This window comes from Anolis carolinensis, chromosome 3 (genome assembly GCF_035594765.1).
Source record: "Anolis carolinensis isolate JA03-04 chromosome 3, rAnoCar3.1.pri, whole genome shotgun sequence".
NCBI lineage: Eukaryota > Metazoa > Chordata > Lepidosauria > Squamata > Dactyloidae > Anolis > Anolis carolinensis.
In genome coordinates, this window is record NC_085843.1 from 251484120 (window position 1) to 251502384 (window position 18265).

Below are 18265 nucleotides of genomic sequence, written 5' to 3' on the forward strand. Positions count from 1 at the left end.
TTCCCAGCCAGATTTGGAAACCTTGCACCTGCAAGAGATTTGTCTTCCTGAAGTCTGTCAAACAAGCCCCGAGCCACAATCTCCTACGTTTTCTCGCCATGCTTTTTGTAAACAACAGAGGGGAGTTCAACAGGCGTCCCGCAGGAGTGCTAGGATAGCTGCTAAGCATTCAGCTGATTAAGCCTGCTTTCCATGGGAAACTTTAAGGAGTCATGCATCTGGACTCAGAGAATAGCTTTCGTTTCTGGTTCTCCAGGGAACTGCTTTTTGGTTGGAAAACTAGATCCTATTTAGGTGCTTTGCCCACAAAGGGATCTTGCGGAGTCAATTCGTCAGCTACCGGAGCAGCGTGTGTGGACAGCTACTCCTGTTTTCAAGCCTTTGTTCCTGTTCCAAGCCTTCGTTCTCAGCCTTGTTTTCTCCCCGGATCTTGCCTTGTTTCCCGGACCACGCCAAGTAATTACCACAGATCTTGTTCTTGCTCCTCGTTTCCTTGTTGCCTTGTATCAAGCTTTGTGTGCCAAGATTCAAGTTATTTCCTAGCCTTGCTCAAGTTCATGGACTAAAGGACCTTGTCATCTCCCCTCACTTGCTTGGCAAGTGAGTGTTTCGGTTATTGGATTACAACTTTGGACCTTAATATTTCATATTGGACATTGCTTTTTTGGACTAATTTTGACCTTTCCTGAAAGGTCTATTTCTGGACTATTTCCTATACTTGTTTTTATTAACTTTATATATTTCCTTAATAAAGATATTAGATAGATTCTGGCCTCTGTGTATGGTTATTGGTGCTCTGCAGCCTGGGTCGTGACAACTGCTGACAGGAGCAGGAAGATTAATTAATACAGTATTTATATTCTGCCCTTCTCACCCCAAAGGGGACTCAGGGCGGATTACAATGAACACATACATGGCAAACATTCAATGCCAACAGACAAACAACATTCAGTTTTAGACAGACACAGAGGCATTTTTAACATCTTTCCAGCTTCACGGTTCCGGCCACAGGGGGAGCTGTTGCTTCACCGTCTGTTCTTCCTCTTCTTTTCCTCGTGAGCAGTTTTATGGTATTGTAGATTAGTTAAATTAGCCTCCCGCATAAAGCGTACCTTAAATTTTCCCTAATTGACAGATGCAACTGTCTTTCGGGGCTGCTAGGTCAACAGCAAGCCGGGGCTATTTTTTTTTTTTTATGGTCGGAGGCTTAACCCGACCCGGGCTTCGAACTCATGACCTCTCAGTCAGTAGTGATTTATAGCAGCTGGTTACTAGCCAGCTGCGCCACAGCCCGGCCCCTGCTGGTTTTGGCCTATAAAGTCCAAAATGGTTTGGGCCCAGCCTATCAGCTCACACAAGCCCTGAGATCATCAGGAGAGGCCTTCTTCTCGGTCCCTCCACCGTCACAAGTATACTTGGTGGGAACAAGGGAGAGGGCCTTTTCAGTGGTGGCCCCATGGCTCTGGAACTCCCCAAAGAGGTACATTTCCATCTCCCAATGAAGACCTTATATGGAAGCAGGCCTTCCTCAATAACACACAAAACTAGTCACTTTGGCCAGATAAGGCCTCAAGGCTCATATGGTCAGAATTATGGAACTCTGAACTGTTCATATTTTGCTTTAATGTGTTAGGATAACCTCAGTGGCCAAAGGTGTAGAGTTTTAAACTGATAATGATATATGTGGGGGGTTTTCGCTTATTTATATTTTTGTAATTTGGGTTTATACAATATGTGATTTATTGTTCATATGTTAGGCTGTGGGATAAGGGGTCTTGTATTATGTACTTGTGGTCTTATGTATGCTGCTTTCAGTCCCATTCTTGGGGGGAAAGTGGGATAAAAGTAAATAAATAGTAATAATAATTCTGATTTTAAAGGGCTTGAAACCCATAATCTTCAATTTCAGCTATGCATTAGGTCAAAACCCTGTGAGAAATTATGTAACTGTGCTATACAGAACAAATGTAAATAGTGGAAAAATCTCATATTTGTATAAAAAGAAATTTTCTACCACAAAATATCTATCTCATCGAGATGACAGGACAATGCATTCCTATACAAAGTCCCAGAATACTTGTAAAGTATCTATACACACAAACGATTGTCTATGTACAAAGAAAATGTGTCCAAATGACATATATTGTTACAGTTCCCCGTACAAAGCTCAATTTGGCCGTACCCGACAAAATGAAAAGGAGCAACAGCTCTAACACAAAAGTTGTTCAAGTCTGGTATTGGTTCCAATACATATAGGCTTCAGGGATACAGTCAATGAAAACATCTTCCAAACAGATGGTTGGTCGTGTTGCTGTATACTGGATTGAAGAAAATAATGATGGAGCACCGCTCTCAAAAAAGTCTTCAAAAGTAAAGTCCAAATAAAGTCCCAAGTCTACAGGGGTCCCGGGTATTTTTGACCCTGTTTCAGGGAAAAACCCCTTCTTCAGGAGTTGTTAAACTCAGCAACAATGAATTTCTATCTAAAACAAAACATAGAGTAACAAGTATTTTACCAGCAGTATTAACAGAAGTAAAGGTAACCCATATAACAGTATTATACTTACATAGTGCTAAATGCTTTCACTGAGTGACTCTGCTTGTGGTGATTTCAACTGCGAGTAATTCTGGAGATTCATTCAAAGGTTTTTAAAGAGTACTTGAAGGTTTAAAGGAAACAGCTAAAATTAAGTGATTCATTAAGTCCCTGAGGGGAAAAGGTTTTAAACTTAAAGATCCAGTACATTTCCCTTTGGGATAATAGTTTTTCCAAGTCCATGAAAGGTTTTTGAGAGATGCATTCCAGAGCACAAAATTTAAATGAGGTAGATGAATGTTTGTATTGGGTGAAGTGTGAATATAAAAGAGATTCTGTAGATAAATTTTTGATTCTGGATTTATGTTCAGAGATTCTGATTCTCAAGGATCTGGTTGTTTTTCCGATATACCAGAGATCACAGTCACATGTCAAGAGGTAGATTACATTGTTGCTATTACAAGTAGAAAAATGTTTTAGTGTGGTGCCCACTTTGTTCCTATGATTATATATCTCCTTAGTCTTCCAAGATTGAGGACAACACTTACAGTGACCACAAGGATAATGGCCTCTCAGGGTGCTCTTCGGTGTACTAATGGGAGTGATTAAATCTGTATGGATTAAATATTCTCTAATATTTTTAGTACGCCTGTTTCCAAAAATAGGTAATTTATCACAACCTGAAATATCTTGAAGAAGATGCCAGTGCTTTTTTATAATTTGGATTATGTGTTTGGAGTAATGTGATAATTCTTGTGTCCAGATAATTTGATTTTTAGTTGGTTTAGCAGATTCTTTCAGTAGGGTGGTTCTATCAGTTTTTTCAGCTTTAATTAATGCCTTTTTGATGACATGTTTAGGATAGCCTCTACTTCTAAACTCCTGGCTTAAGGTCAGGCTTTCATGAATGAAGTGTTCATTAGAGCTTGAGTTACGCTTTAGTCTAAGTAGTTGTGAAAATGGAAGATTGGTCTTTAAACCAAAGTGGTGGAAGCTGTTATAATGAAGAAAAGAATTTTTATCTGATGGTTTTCTGAAGTTCTTGACCAACAGTTTGTTATGATATTTATACACAGTAACATCTAAAAAATTGATATGTGACAGGTTGAGATGACTGGTAAACTTAATAGACGTATGTATAGTGTTAATCCAATTAGAGAATCCTACTGCGGCCTCAGTTGTTTTAAATACTATGAATATATCATCAATAAATCGGCCATAGTATATTATATTAGCATAGTACATATTTAAAGATGGATTAAGCAATATAGTGTTTTCTAAATGTGCCATGAATAGATTGGCAATCGATGGGGCTAACGGACTTCCCATAGCGACACCGAAGGTCTGAAAGTAAAATTGGTTTTGAAAATGGAAATAATTTTTCTCCAGTACTATATCTAACAGGTCCATCAAGAAATGTGTAGGTGGTTGCAATTTTGTTCTCCTACGAAGGATATTCTCTATGATGGTACGAGCCTCATCTAGTGGAATGTTAGTATAGAGTGAGGTGACATCAATCGTAACTAAAATGCTGTCCTCCTCAATTTTGAGATTTTCTACGATATTAATGAAGTGCTTTGTGTCTTTAATGTAGGAATCACAGAGAGGGACAAATGGTTGGCAAAAGGAGTCTAGATATTTAGCAACTGGTTCCAATACAGAAGATGAACCAGAAATAATAGGTCGGCCTGGGGGTGGAGTGATGCCTTTATGAATCTTAGGAAGAATATAAAAGATAGGTATCCTGGGGAAGTTATTTTGTAAGTATTTAAATGTAGAAGAAGAAATAAATCCCATGGATAATCCCTCTTGACACACCACCCTAATAAGGGACTGAATGTGTTTAGTGGGGTCTGTTGCAATAGGTTGGTAGAATTTACTATTTGATAACTGGAGGTTGACTTCCTTAATATAATCTCTTTTGTTAAGTAATACTATAGCTCCCCCTTTATCTGCTGGTTTCCAGACTACCTCTTTGAGGTTGCTCAATTTGACCAGAGTGGTTCTTTCTAATTCTGATAAATTTGAGTGGTATGGTTGTCTACGAGTAGTTAGCTTGTTAAAGTCCCTCTCTACAGCTTTTTCAAAGCATTTAATGTAAATGTTATCTGTGGAAGGGCAGAAGGTACTTTTGGGTTTGAAAGGATCTGTGGTTGTGTTGGATATGCTGTCTTTAAACATGTCTCTTAAGCGGATGGTTCTAAATAGCTTGAATAAATCTATTCGTGCTCGAAATGCATTAAATTTAGGGGTGGGAACAAATGATAGACCTTTGTTTACTACTGACCTTTCTACATCAGATAACTTATAGTCAGATAGATTAACAATCAGGTTCGGTGTCTCCGATTTCGGCCCCTTGGAAAAAAAGTGGAGGATGAGGATGATGGTAGAGTCCTATTCTTATGTCTAGAGGATCTTCTTAAAGGTGGTGAGTCAGAGACTTCAGAGCTGTAGAGAGGGACTTTAACAAGCTAACTACTCGTAGACAACCATACCACTCAAATTTATCAGAATTAGAAAGAACCACTCTGGTCAAATTGAGCAACCTCAAAGGGGGAGCTATAGTATTACTTAACAAAAGAGATTATATTAAGGAAGTCAACCTCCAGTTATCAAATAGTAAATTCTACCAACCTATTGCAACAGACCCCACTAAACACATTCAGTCCCTTATTAGGGTGGTGTGTCAAGAGGGATTATCCATGGGATTTATTTCTTCTTCTACATTTAAATACTTACAAAATAACTTCCCCAGGATACCTATCTTTTATATTCTTCCTAAGATTCATAAAGGCATCACTCCACCCCCAGGCCGACCTATTATTTCTGGTTCATCTTCTGTATTGGAACCAGTTGCTAAATATCTAGACTCCTTTTGCCAACCATTTGTCCCTCTCTGTGATTCCTACATTAAAGACACAAAGCACTTCATTAATATCGTAGAAAATCTCAAAATTGAGGAGGACAGCATTTTAGTTACGATTGATGTCACCTCACTCTATACTAACATTCCACTAGATGAGGCTCGTACCATCATAGAGAATATCCTTCGTAGGAGAACAAAATTGCAACCACCTACACATTTCTTGATGGACCTGTTAGATATAGTACTGGAGAAAAATTATTTCCATTTTCAAAACCAATTTTACTTTCAGACCTTCGGTGTCGCTATGGGAAGTCCGTTAGCCCCATCGATTGCCAATCTATTCATGGCACATTTAGAAAACACTATATTGCTTAATCCATCTTTAAATATGTACTATGCTAATATAATATACTATGGCCGATTTATTGATGATATATTCATAGTATTTAAAACAACTGAGGCCGCAGTAGGATTCTCTAATTGGATTAACACTATACATACGTCTATTAAGTTTACCAGTCATCTCAACCTGTCACATATCAATTTTTTAGATGTTACTGTGTATAAATATCATAACAAACTGTTGGTCAAGAACTTCAGAAAACCATCAGATAAAAATTCTTTTCTTCATTATAACAGCTTCCACCACTTTGGTTTAAAGACCAATCTTCCATTTTCACAACTACTTAGACTAAAGCGTAACTCAAGCTCTAATGAACACTTCATTCATGAAAGCCTGACCTTAAGCCAGGAGTTTAGAAGTAGAGGCTATCCTAAACATGTCATCAAAAAGGCATTAATTAAAGCTGAAAAAACTGATAGAACCACCCTACTGAAAGAATCTGCTAAACCAACTAAAAATCAAATTATCTGGACACAAGAATTATCACATTACTCCAAACACATAATCCAAATTATAAAAAAGCACTGGCATCTTCTTCAAGATATTTCAGGTTGTGATAAATTACCTATTTTTGGAAACAGGCGTACTAAAAATATTAGAGAATATTTAATCCATACAGATTTAATCACTCCCATTAGTACACCGAAGAGCACCCTGAGAGGCCATTATCCTTGTGGTCACTGTAAGTGTTGTCCTCAATCTTGGAAGACTAAGGAGATATATAATCATAGGAACAAAGTGGGCACCACACTAAAACATTTTTCTACTTGTAATAGCAACAATGTAATCTACCTCTTGACATGTGACTGTGATCTCTGGTATATCGGAAAAACAACCAGATCCTTGAGAATCAGAATCTCTGAACATAAATCCAGAATCAAAAATTTATCTACAGAATCTCTTTTATATTCACACTTCACCCAATACAAACATTCATCTACCTCATTTAAATTTTGTGCTCTGGAATGCATCTCTCAAAAACCTTTCATGGACTTGGAAAAACTATTATCCCAAAGGGAAATGTACTGGATCTTTAAGTTTAAAACCTTTTCCCCTCAGGGACTTAATGAATCACTTAATTTTAGCTGTTTCCTTTAAACCTTCAAGTACTCTTTAAAAACCTTTGAATGAACCTCCAGAATTACTCGCAGTTGAAATCACCACAAGCAGAGTCACTCAGTGAAAGCATTTAGCACTATGTAAGTATAATACTGTTATATGGGTTACCTTTACTTCTGTTAATACTGCTGGTAAAATACTTGTTACTCTATGTTTTGTTTTAGATAGAAATTCATTGTTGCTGAGTTTAACAACTCCTGAAGAAGGGGTTTTTCCCTGAAACAGGGTCAAAAATACCCGGGACCCCTGTAGACTTGGGACTTTATTTGGACTTTACTTTTGAAGACTTTTTTGAGAGCGGTGCTCCATCATTATTTTCTTCAATCCAGTATACAGCAACATGACCAACCATCTGTTTGGAAGATATTTTCATTGACTGTATCCCTGAAGCCTATATGTATTGGAACCAATACCAGACTTGAACAACTTTTGTGTTAGAGCTGTTGCTCCTTTTCATTTTGTCGGGTACGGCCAAATTGAGCTTTGTACGGGGAACTGTAACAATATATGTCATTTGGACACATTTTCTTTGTACATAGACAATCGTTTGTGTGTATAGGACAATGCATTCAACAGTCACATGGAAATCAAGAATAAACATGTACTTCAGCTTTTCAGGTAGAGTGGATAAGCAGAATAGTTGTGTGCTTGCTTACTCCTCCTCCTAACAAAAATGTGTGATTTCTTCAACTGGCCTTCCCTTTTGGTTTGATTTATAACAGCTTGTGGAAAATTTCATACTACTGAAAGCACCATTCTTTTCAAAGAACCCATATACAATTGCTTTATTTGTGGATACACAAACATAAAAAGTGATATTTTTAATTAAAACATTTTCCCATGCCTCCCTTCATTACAAAGAGGTTAATCCAATTTTTCTCTATGTAGCTATTGTGAAAATGAATGTTGTTTTGATACAGAATATGATCCATGATCACACCAGTATTACTTTATTTGATTTCCCCATACCTCCTGTAAATGTAGAATCAAGCACACTGCACACCCAGTAGGAGAGGCAAGAAACCCACAAGAACAAGGAGAGAACAACCACTTCCACAGCCTAGTAGCGTATACAATAACAGTAAAGTAAGTGTGATGATGCAATTCTGGAAAAAAAATTATGGAAACGCTTTCTGAAGCACTGACATGTCTTGATATGGCTATGGTTGCAAATTTTACCATATTTTTTGCAAAGACAGCTTTTCTGCGGGAAACAACGAAGGATGATGCCACAGCATGGAGTGCACTTTTGCAGGGGGGCACCATAAACAGATCATCCTCATCCATCATAGAGCCTTCCAGTTCTACTGGATTAAAACTCCCATTAGTCCCAATCATCATGGGCAATGGGCAATACTAATATCTGTATTCAACACATCAGGGGAACACTACATTGCAAAAGTTGAATTTCATGAGTTTTGCATCTTGAAGGCTCAGGTTGATTAAATGGTTATATATCTATATATATAAAAGGGTAATGAAATTTCGGCCTAGGACAAAACAACAAAACTACACATCCCAGAAACACTAAACTTGGCAGCACAACCCTCATCCATGCCTCTACGTTCATACAACAAAAAGAAAAGAAAAATAAAGTCCTAATTAGAGGGAGAGGAATAATTGTTTTTATCCAAATGCTGCCAGTTAGAAGGCTAAGCTCCACCCACTTGGCCTCCTAGCAACCCACTCAGCCCAGGGGACAGGCAGAGTTAGGCCTCACTTAGGCCTCTTCCACACTGCCTATAAAATACAGATTATCTGATTTTAACTGGATTATATGGCAGTGTAGACTCAAGGCCCTTCCACACAGCTATTTATAATGGACTTAATGTCAGAGGAAAACCTTTACCCTTTACCTTATCTACCACCAATTTCTCAATACTTTATTTCCCATACCTCCATACTTCGCCACAGCAACGCGTGGCCGGGCACAACTAGTATAAGATATAAATTTAAAGAAGGGATCTGACAACAATTCACCCATTGCATTTTTTTAAAATGAGGAAACTTTGCAATCCCCTGTATTGTTATAACTCACAAAATAGGAACAGAATTTAGAAATTGCAGGAATGGTGAGGAGTGGAAAAGTAACTTGTTCGAAAGCGTCACACAAATGTGATCATAATTCATATTTAGGTAATATTTCCAAAATCCCACTGCAATGAATGGGGGCTGCACACATAGACCATTAACAGTAGTCCGTGTTCCCTGTCGTTTCCTAGTGTCGATGTAAGGCATTTTACTGGATTAGGCTCCATTATCCTACCTGGAGAAAATGCAGCTGAAACAGAAGGTCCACACTTATAATAAAATGGCATTTCATGCTATTATATATTAGGTTCTTTCTATAGACCTGGAACACTAAAAATATAAAAAAAACAGCTAAAATGGAAGGACCACACTCACAATAAGGAGACTTTTCATGCTATTATAAGACCCATCTTCATATTTCCTCAAGATTTTCAATCATTCACCTTTTATTTCTGAAAAGACATTTTGTTTGGCATGATTTAGAAGTGTTTCCATATTTTTTTCAGTTGTGTTTGTGTATTTATTTATGAACTCTTGTCTGTACAGTGTTAACTCATTTTTGTGATACATGTTCAGTCATTTCAGTGCTGAAAGGTTATAAAGAATAACCACATCCAGAAATCCTAGTGTGATTGCCTATAAAAAGGCTAACATTTCACTGAAACATAACTAGTAATAAATGGCTGCTTAGATATGAATAGTTTAATCAGCCATCAGTGAATACAACTGATTAGGTATAGATTAAAATGATGAAAATACAATCAGAATGTGTCCACTGCAAGGATACTGAACGTGATAGCATAGTTGCAGACAAGCTCTGTAAATCTGTTGATTGAAGAAAATACGATTTCATTTAATTTTCAACCGTCAGAATTTATTTATTCTCCATTCATAAGAAGCTAAATTATTGTACCATACATTTTAATTGGTACATGAAGGAATTAATTTATTCAGAGACAACTCAATCAATTTATTTTAAGGTCTTTAATTTGTTGATTTTGCAGAGGCTGGCATTATTAAAGGCTTGTACTAATTCACTGAAATCTTGTTTAGCTTTTTCAAGCATCTGTAGTTTTAGTGTGTCTTTTCCAAAATACAAATTATTTTGACCTAAATACACTTGCTCTAGTCCCAACTAGAATAGATCCATTGAATCAGTGAGTTTTATGCAATTATTGTCTTAAATGCAAGAATATTTATTACTGTAACTGTCTCATGGTTATTGAAGGCATGGACTTGGTTCTCCCAAGCTGGACCTCTTACCTGTGTACCATCAGCATACCATAGTTTGCAAAGTATTGCATGGACCATTACTTTTAAACAAATACTATTGCTATGGTGTTTCCTCACCTCTCATCTTTTAATGAAGCAAAGTGTAGGCTTAAACAGTAGAAAATGATTTCTCAGGAACTAATCTGATAATTCATGGATTACCTATTTCTGAGGCTCATGCCATGTATTCAAGGAACAGTTATGTCATGATCCCTTTACCATCACACAATTATAGCACTTTAGCTACTAAGGAATTTTCCATTTTGCATCAAAAAAAAAAACCAAATGGAAGAGGGAGCATTTAGCGTTTGTGTAACTCACAAACTCCAGGATTACATAGAAGGCAGACATGATGGTCATAAAGTGGGATCATAGTGCTATTCTTGTGCAGTAAGAAAAGGCTCAGGGCATGGCAGACAACTAGGTAAGGCCCTCAAGTCAATATATGTATTAATTAATACAATGCTCTCAGTTTTGACTAGCCTTACAGAAGATATTTGCTCCTTACCCTTGTTTTTCATACAACATAAAGCCAGCCTTCAGCCCTGCTGATAGAAGACAGACTGTTATTGGTTATGTGCTTAATTTGGAGCATGTTTGCTAGACAATGGTAACTGAACATGTCTCTTGTTCATGAAAAATTGCCATCTCTTGGTTGCATCCCAGAGTTGGCTTCCATGGTAGGTGAATGTGCCTTCAGTTGTCTGTAACAACATAGCTGAGGGGAAATTGCAATTATCACCAAGCCCATATAGTATTCATACAGTATAAGTGTTTTATACTCTATTCAGTGAACTGTATAAATGCATCTATCATGTTTCATGTGTATGTGTTACAGATATGCATTATTTTCAGACTAAGTCTGACTATGGAATCAAACAGGCTATTTCAGAAATGTTGGGGGCTCTTAAAAGTCTTCCCTCAGAGCGTTTTAATTTGTGCTGACAGAAGAAAGTACATACTGAGAATCCTGTCCACCCAAAAGTCCTCAAAAAAGCAAGCTTCATTTGATTCGCAAACAAACCAATTGAGACAAATGTCCCTAGGCTGCACAAGGAGCATAGGGCATTATTTATTTAGAAACCTGTACCCTTGAAAATAATTTAGGGAAAGGGGAACTACCTCTCACAATGCACTTGATTTTTTCAAGATCAATTGTCGTCAACAATGAGGAGATGGGTAAATGTCAAAGTGGAGGCATAACAGCTTTGCTTTTTTCTAAAGATTTTACTTTATACATTCTAAGATCTTTGAACCATCTTCTCATCAGAATTGCCAAATATGAATCCAAACCATTATTCTGCACAAATTCCTAAACTTTCTAGCTTTCTTTTACTGTGATTTAGCACCAGGTGGCTTTGTGGTTGTAATTCAATATTTGCATAAGAAAGATCTCAGGATAGATATCCAGTAGGATTAGCTCTAAACCTCACACTGACTGGGTTTTACTTCAGTTTGCCTGCAAATTCATTAACTGTAGATGCGCTGAACTGACACACACAGGTAAGAAAATTCTTACAGTGCAAATGAAGCATATCAGGAGAAAGTTTATTCCCAAAATCTAGTCCTCCAGGTGTTTTGAACTTTAACTCCTAGAAACTTCAGCTGCTTTGGCCAATGCTCAGGGATTCTAGGAGCAGGCTCATCAAGGAAACAGGGCAGCTGTTTCACAAGTTTAGAACCCAAGAAACAAAAAAGCAGCTCAAATTGAAACAGCTGGACAGTGGAGTGTTGGAGAAGAAGAGCAAAAAAAGTCTTTGGTTCCTTATAGAATCAAATGATTGCTCCAAGACAGAGCAATCTGGAGAGGGAGGTGTTGTGATTCTCCATGATGAATCAGGGTGGCAGAGGGTCAATCCCGATACCCCAGCCAGCAGCTGATGCGTCCTCATCACATGTAGGGAAATGTCGCTATGTGGTTTAATCCCATGGTGGCCCCATTTTCCTAATGTAACACAAGGAGGCTACCGTGTTGGTGGCACAGTGTCCTACCACTCTGTCGCCCCAGTTCACCCATGGAGCCCCGCTGGAAGTCAGCCTATGTCATCTGATGGGCTGCATGGGGATACATGAGTGAACTGGGGCAGAAACGATGTAAAATGCTAATTTTTTTCATGTGTGATGAGGTCATAGGAGCTCTAGCTGAGAAACTGTGAGGTTCCAAGCCTATTCTGTGAGTGTTTTTATCTATGATATAAACTCATGCTGTGCAAACTGCAATCCATCACCCCTTCAGCATAGTGCCAATACCTGCATACAATACTATGATGTGCTAAGCTAGATACTCTGCCCCAATTTAATGAAATGCCCCTAAAGCCACTACTCACAGCCATCCTGTTTCATAACATATAGATATTGCCATAGCCAGATACAAAATCATTATATCAGTGCTGTGACACCCAGAGGACAACAGTGAATCTCAGCACTGATGTCATAATTTTACATCTAGCTAGGGGACATAGCCAGATATGTCTGTAGTCCTGCCTCCTTGCCACAAAGTTTGGAATGGTTGTGTAGAGCAGTTTTAATGTAACGGGGTTTTCTGCAGAGGAAAGGAGGGAATGCTAACCTTCTCTGCCCCCCTAAAAGGATGTTTTGTGCATAATACAAACTTATGTATGCATATGTCCCTACTAATATGTGAGCCTCATCACAACCTTATCAGATGCAATCTTCTCTGCATCTTCTCCCCGTTTCTCCATATTGCCAAAACAGAGTCCCACAAAGTTCATTAGACAACACAGGGCAACTTCCAGCGGGACTCTGTGGGGCTCCATTTCGGCGACGTGGACAACAGGAGGTAAAAATGAGGAAGGCATGACAAACCACCTGGGATCGGACAGGGAAGACGGTAGGGAATGAAGGAATACAGTTCCTTCCATTTTCTCCTGCTCTTCCTCTGACCGTCTGATGAGGGCCTTATGTGCTATACTTTAACTACTATAGTGAAGATGCTACAAAGATGGCTTGAGAAGAAAGGAATAAATCAGAAGAACTCAAAGACCTATACTGGAGCATTACATACCTGCTATAGCAAGTAAATGAAATAAATGCTGAGAATTTCAGTGTCAGAAAAGTGGGCATAAATGTACATTGAAAGGTAAGTCCTAGTTCACCAGTTATCAGAAATTAAACAGATTTATAATGTTGGATAATGCAATGATACAATATTAACCAATGTTCTTGAATGGCAAAAATGATTGTTATGGGTTTTAGTAAACCCAAGTGCCTCATTAATAGCAACCACATCTTTATTTTGATTGTTTATAGGCCAAATTACCAGAATAAAGTAAAAGGGGAAAACACTCCTTCTCAGTATTCCTTTCATTAAAAAAATTCAAAACACAAAAACTGGTTTAAATTTTTATTTTGTTTAATATCTGAGCACTGAGAGTTTATTTAGGCAACAGAGACATTTCTTATGGGGTTTTAAAGAAAAAAACCCATAATGTTTAACCCATTTAGCAAAAAACAATATAACAAGCAATGGAGTTCATCATTATTGCACTCCAAAAACTACTTGTTTTAACTGTTCAAGAATTTTTGAAGATGGAGGAAATGCAATACCATCACAACAGACATGTAGAATTTTTAGAAGAGAATAAATGGCATACTGTACAAACAAATCTGACTGGCATTTGAGGAATGCTTGGAGATTTTATAGTCAGATTTTTTGGTTGCATTGGAATAATTTTCAATGAATCTATTTTGGATGGAAGTTTGTTCTCATGTGCAAAAACTTTTTTTAAAAAAAAAAAATCTCCCCATTAGGCTACATTATTTCATAATGTTGGAAAGGGGGAATTGTTTGCAGAAAAAACTAGAGCTTTTAAAAAAATAATAATAGAAAACATTTTGCACAAAATGGGGATTTGTCTGAAATATTTTTTCCTAAGAATTCCCCAAATGTAAATAAATCTTGTGGTGTCTGAACATTTTGGACATGGGTTTCAATGTACAGAGATACCCTTTTCCACAAAGGATGAAAGAAATTGAGCAGTATTTGCATCCATAGTATTCACCGAAGAATTGTTTCAACTTCATGCCAAATTGGCCTAAAAGATGCATGTGAGGAAAGTGATTTGCCTTATGCCAATAAAAATCTGGCATACATAAGAATAGAATTGGATGACAATGTCATTGAGACCCAACAATGAATTTATTGAATTATCTTTCATTTACAGATGCACAAAATTCTAATAAAAGCAGGTGGGGCCTCTGAAACTGTTTTGGAAATATACTGTAGAATTTTTTTCTACTTAAGGGAGTTTGCTCTCGGATAAATGGGCAGTGGATGGTAGATAGAAACACTGTCTAACTGAAATAAACTGTTTATCACATGGCAAATCTTATTTATTTATTTATTTACAGTATTTATATTCCGCCCTTCTCACCCCGAAGGGGACTCAGGGCGGATCACATTATAACACACATAGGGCAAACATTCAATGCCCATAAACACATCAAACAGAGACTGAGAGACACACGCAGAGGCATGTTAACCTTCTTCTGAGGGGATGTTCGATTCTGGCCACAGGGGGAGCAGCTGCTTCATCATCCACACTGACGGCACTTCCTCATTCCAGGTCGTAAATTAGTTAATCTTGCCTCCCCACTTTATAAGTGGTACCTTATCTCCTACTTGATAGATGCAACTATCTTTCGGGTTGCTAGGTCAGCAACGAGCAGGGGCTATTTTTTATTTTTAATTGACGGGTGCTCACCCCGCCACGGGCTGGCCTCGAACTCATGACCTCATGGTCAGAGTGATTTAAGGCAGCTGCTCAACAGCTGCGCCACAGCCCGGCCCCTTGCACTAGTTACACATGGAAAATTCTCTTTTATATGCAGCTCTGCACACTTTGGAATTTTAATAGTAAGAGGAAGGCTTTTTAGCTTACCCTTCTCTTTGAAATTTGGTTCTTCACCCAAAGTCTTACATGGGTCAACGTAGTACTGATTTAACAATAGAATGAGGTATTCATCTAATGTTTTGGGATGAGGAGCTATAGGAGCTAGAGGAATGTAGATTTGAAAAGAATGGTTTGTATGATGCCACAAGTATCTCATTGAGTCTATTTATTAGTATTAGGGTGGAAATTAGATGTTCCATATTACAATCTGTTGAGTGATGTGGTGTTTGTGTTCTGTTCCTCATATTTTTCTTCATCAGTTAATAATCTTGTTGCTCTAAGACCTTTGTAAATGCTTCCTGATTCTCTCAAGGGTCTAACATTATACTTCATCTGTGGTTAAATTCTTGTACCTTTTAAAATAGATGGCGTGTATGCAGTGGTTACATGGAGATCATACAATGCTGGAAATGATTGAGAAAAAACGTTGCCTCTGCAAGGAAATCAAGGCACGACAGAAGTCAGAGAAAGGACTTTGCAAACAGGACAGCATGCCAATCTTACCAAGTTGGAAGAAGAACACAGGGTCTAAGAAATACAGTCCCCCTCCATATTCCAAGCAACAGACTGTTTTCTGGGATACGGCAATATGATATGAACATGAGCGTTTATCTTCCAAACGTTGCAGTGTGCACTGTCAGCCTATCTTCCTCATAAGGCAGTATCTGGTACCTAATTTCAGGTGAAGGTCTACCTAGGAATAATGCTTACTAGAGTGGTATCCACATGTCAATCAAGAAATAAATCTATGTCTACCACGGAGCAAAGTCATGCACATTTTTGAGGATTCTTTGCCTGAAGAAAAGTAGTAAAATGTAAATATTTTGCCAATCTCCTTTGGGAAAAAAACTGAGTTATTATACTCTTTATAATGCAAACATGTAAGAAGAGTTTTACTCATATACTGTTTTAATTGTTTTCAGTGTGTTATCTTTATGCTTTTTTAAAAGAAAAGATGTTGTTTCACCTGCCCAGTTTTTCGGCCTAAATCCAAATTGCCAATTCCAACTAGAGTTGCCACATTGAATCAGTTGCTAAATGGTACAGCAACATGTATATGTGACCCACTGAGGAGGGTTTACTCAGATTGGGACTAGCCATTGGATTCAGGCCTTTGTGTCTTTACAAAAGCATGTGGTTGTACATTTTTGGTTTAACAGTAAGTTGTTTGAATCAAACTGGTGCTAGGGCTATAAATATATCATTTGTTAGAAGAATTTTCTACAAACGCCTTTCAGCAGGGGGTGGATAGAACTGCAAAGAATGCAGGATAAACAGTATTCACTTGGATATCCAAATTGCTTTTATATAATTGTATTAATAGGACATTAAAAATACCTGCAGTTTACCAAGTATGCTCTGCCACCTCCTATATCAGCTTCACCCACATAGCTTGCTATTATTGTTTAACTAGTGTCACCAAGAGGCTCCAATCCCAAAATCCTTGTATAAGGATCTTTACTACCTAACAGCACTTGGTACCTCTTAGAGGGAATATATAGTAAAAGATGGTTCTTACTGATCCCACCCTCCAAAAAATGTTACCAGAACTGTCAACTATGTTTAATGGTCTTCATTTCAGGTTATGGGGACATTTGAAATCTTAAGTAACGTTAGTTTGTATAATATAAAGGTTAAAAAAGGTGAATGTCTTGAGTGATGCTGATAAACTAGGCTGGTTTAACAAGCAAACTAAATTAACTGCAGAAAATTTTATATTCAGTGGAGTACTTTTCTTTCTTCTGTTCAGATGATTTGTGGAGACCAGGGTTCACTGTGACTAAGGACTGTACATCACATGATTCATTTATTTTTTATTCATTTAGCAGGTTGAAATTGTGGTAGTGCAGCTATATTTTCCATCCTCATTTGTCGTGGTCCCTGAAAGTAAAGGTAACAATCTGTTCACAATGTTCATATTACTTCTGTAGTATATTGTACTTCGTGTCCAATTAGAATGAGTTAATGTTAAGTCTCACTAAAGTCAATGGGAAAGGTTGACTTCATCTTGGAAAGTTTGACCCTTTGAACTGGGTCTGTAAAGCACATTTCTCTCAAGTGATCATTGTTGAATTCCTGGTTGATTCTGTAATTGGGTCATAGTCCTCTGTGACATCACACCCATCTTACTAGACAATATAATGTCATGACCAAAGAATTATGACCTCTTGGTTTTAGCAGGAGAAAGAGATGGTTTATATGCTGTACATGAGGGTGAGATCTGTGCATTAAAGTATCTTCCAGAAGGCACTGTGTAGGATAAGATTTTGAAAAAAGATCCATATTGCAGTAGAGTTGATGTGATCACGTATATTTTATATATTTAAATTTTTATCTATGCTTCTAAAAAGTTTGGTAGCATGAAAAGGTTTCTCTTTAAAAAATCATTTAAAAATATTATATTCTCAGAGAAGAAGAAAATGTGTCATTTGAATTTATTGTCATATTGGCTTTTTCTTTTAAAATAATATTGACAGCAATGCCACAAGGCTGATGGCTGATCAATAAAACCAAATAAATAGATAAATTAGTGGGTTATTTTGTAATCTATATTGCTACAATTGACTATTACTTTATCAATAGTAGTTTCTTTCCAGACTGAAATAAAAAATAAAGTTTTTAAATATTTTATAACTAATGTATATTTTGATGTCCAAATTGATGATTTCTGTATCAGATTTTTTAAAAAGGTGGAGGTTTATAAGTGTGTATAGTAGCTATTTATGGAATGTTATTTATGTTTTATCAGTGTAAGGACACAGGCACTTGTATATGTTCAAATTGCCATGATGTGCATATGCAACAGCTGAAATGGGTATATTGTTCAGTTGCTAATATACAGATGCTCCCATGACTCAAGTAAGAAAATTAAGTACAAACATTATGACAGAAATCTTTAACTTTTGAAGGGAAGAGTTATATGCAAAAGAAAAGGCCATTTTTAAGAAAGAAATATGCTGAAATTGGAGATTTTGCAAAATTTCTAGCTCTCCAATCTTGAGACTTGGCTGTGTGAAGTTTAGGATAAGGCAGAGTTGTCAAAGGATTGATCTTTTTAAGAATAATCCTATTTTTCTTGCTGCGCTTTGGAATTCAACTATGATGAGATGTACTTGAGCTTTAAA

General features: G+C 37.3%; 3 protein-coding genes across 7 annotated transcripts in view; 2 read left to right on the forward strand and 1 right to left on the reverse strand.

The window, feature by feature from the left end:
* Positions 1-17782, forward strand: part of nyap2 (neuronal tyrosine-phosphorylated phosphoinositide-3-kinase adaptor 2) — a 196664-nt gene extending 178882 nt beyond the window's left edge. For 3 of the 5 annotated variants that reach the window (XM_062976592.1, XM_008106258.3, XM_008106257.3), the window contains 2 exons: positions 7909-8010; positions 15506-17782. In XM_062976592.1, the coding sequence (XP_062832662.1) occupies positions 7909-8010; positions 15506-15733 (330 nt within the window). In that variant the 3' untranslated portion in view covers positions 15734-17782. The remainder of the gene's footprint in view (positions 1-7908; positions 8011-15505) is intronic. The other 2 variants (XM_062976593.1, XM_062976594.1) reach the window with 1 other exon arrangement.
* Positions 2125-4975, reverse strand: LOC107983904 (uncharacterized). Its single transcript, XM_016999351.2, has 2 exons — positions 2568-4975; positions 2125-2483 (listed from the first exon to the last, which is right to left on the reverse strand). The coding sequence occupies exon 1, from the start codon at positions 4715-4717 to the stop codon at positions 2669-2671; it is 2049 nt and encodes a 682-aa protein (XP_016854840.2). The 5' UTR covers positions 4718-4975; the 3' UTR covers positions 2125-2483; positions 2568-2668.
* On the forward strand, positions 5092-7447 carry LOC134297847 (uncharacterized). The gene is made up of 2 exons (XM_062976595.1): positions 5092-7004; positions 7089-7447. The coding sequence occupies exon 1, from the start codon at positions 5239-5241 to the stop codon at positions 6901-6903; it is 1665 nt and encodes a 554-aa protein (XP_062832665.1). The 5' UTR covers positions 5092-5238; the 3' UTR covers positions 6904-7004; positions 7089-7447.
* Positions 17783-18265: the final 483 nt, after the last annotated feature.

What these genes read in the sequence shown, in the direction of transcription:
- LOC107983904 (XM_016999351.2), bottom strand. Translation starts at nt 4,717, where the DNA reads ATGTTTAAAGACAGCATATCCAACACAACCACAGATCCTTTCAAACCC.
- LOC134297847 (XM_062976595.1), top strand. Translation starts at nt 5,239, where the DNA reads ATGGGATTTATTTCTTCTTCTACATTTAAATACTTACAAAATAACTTC.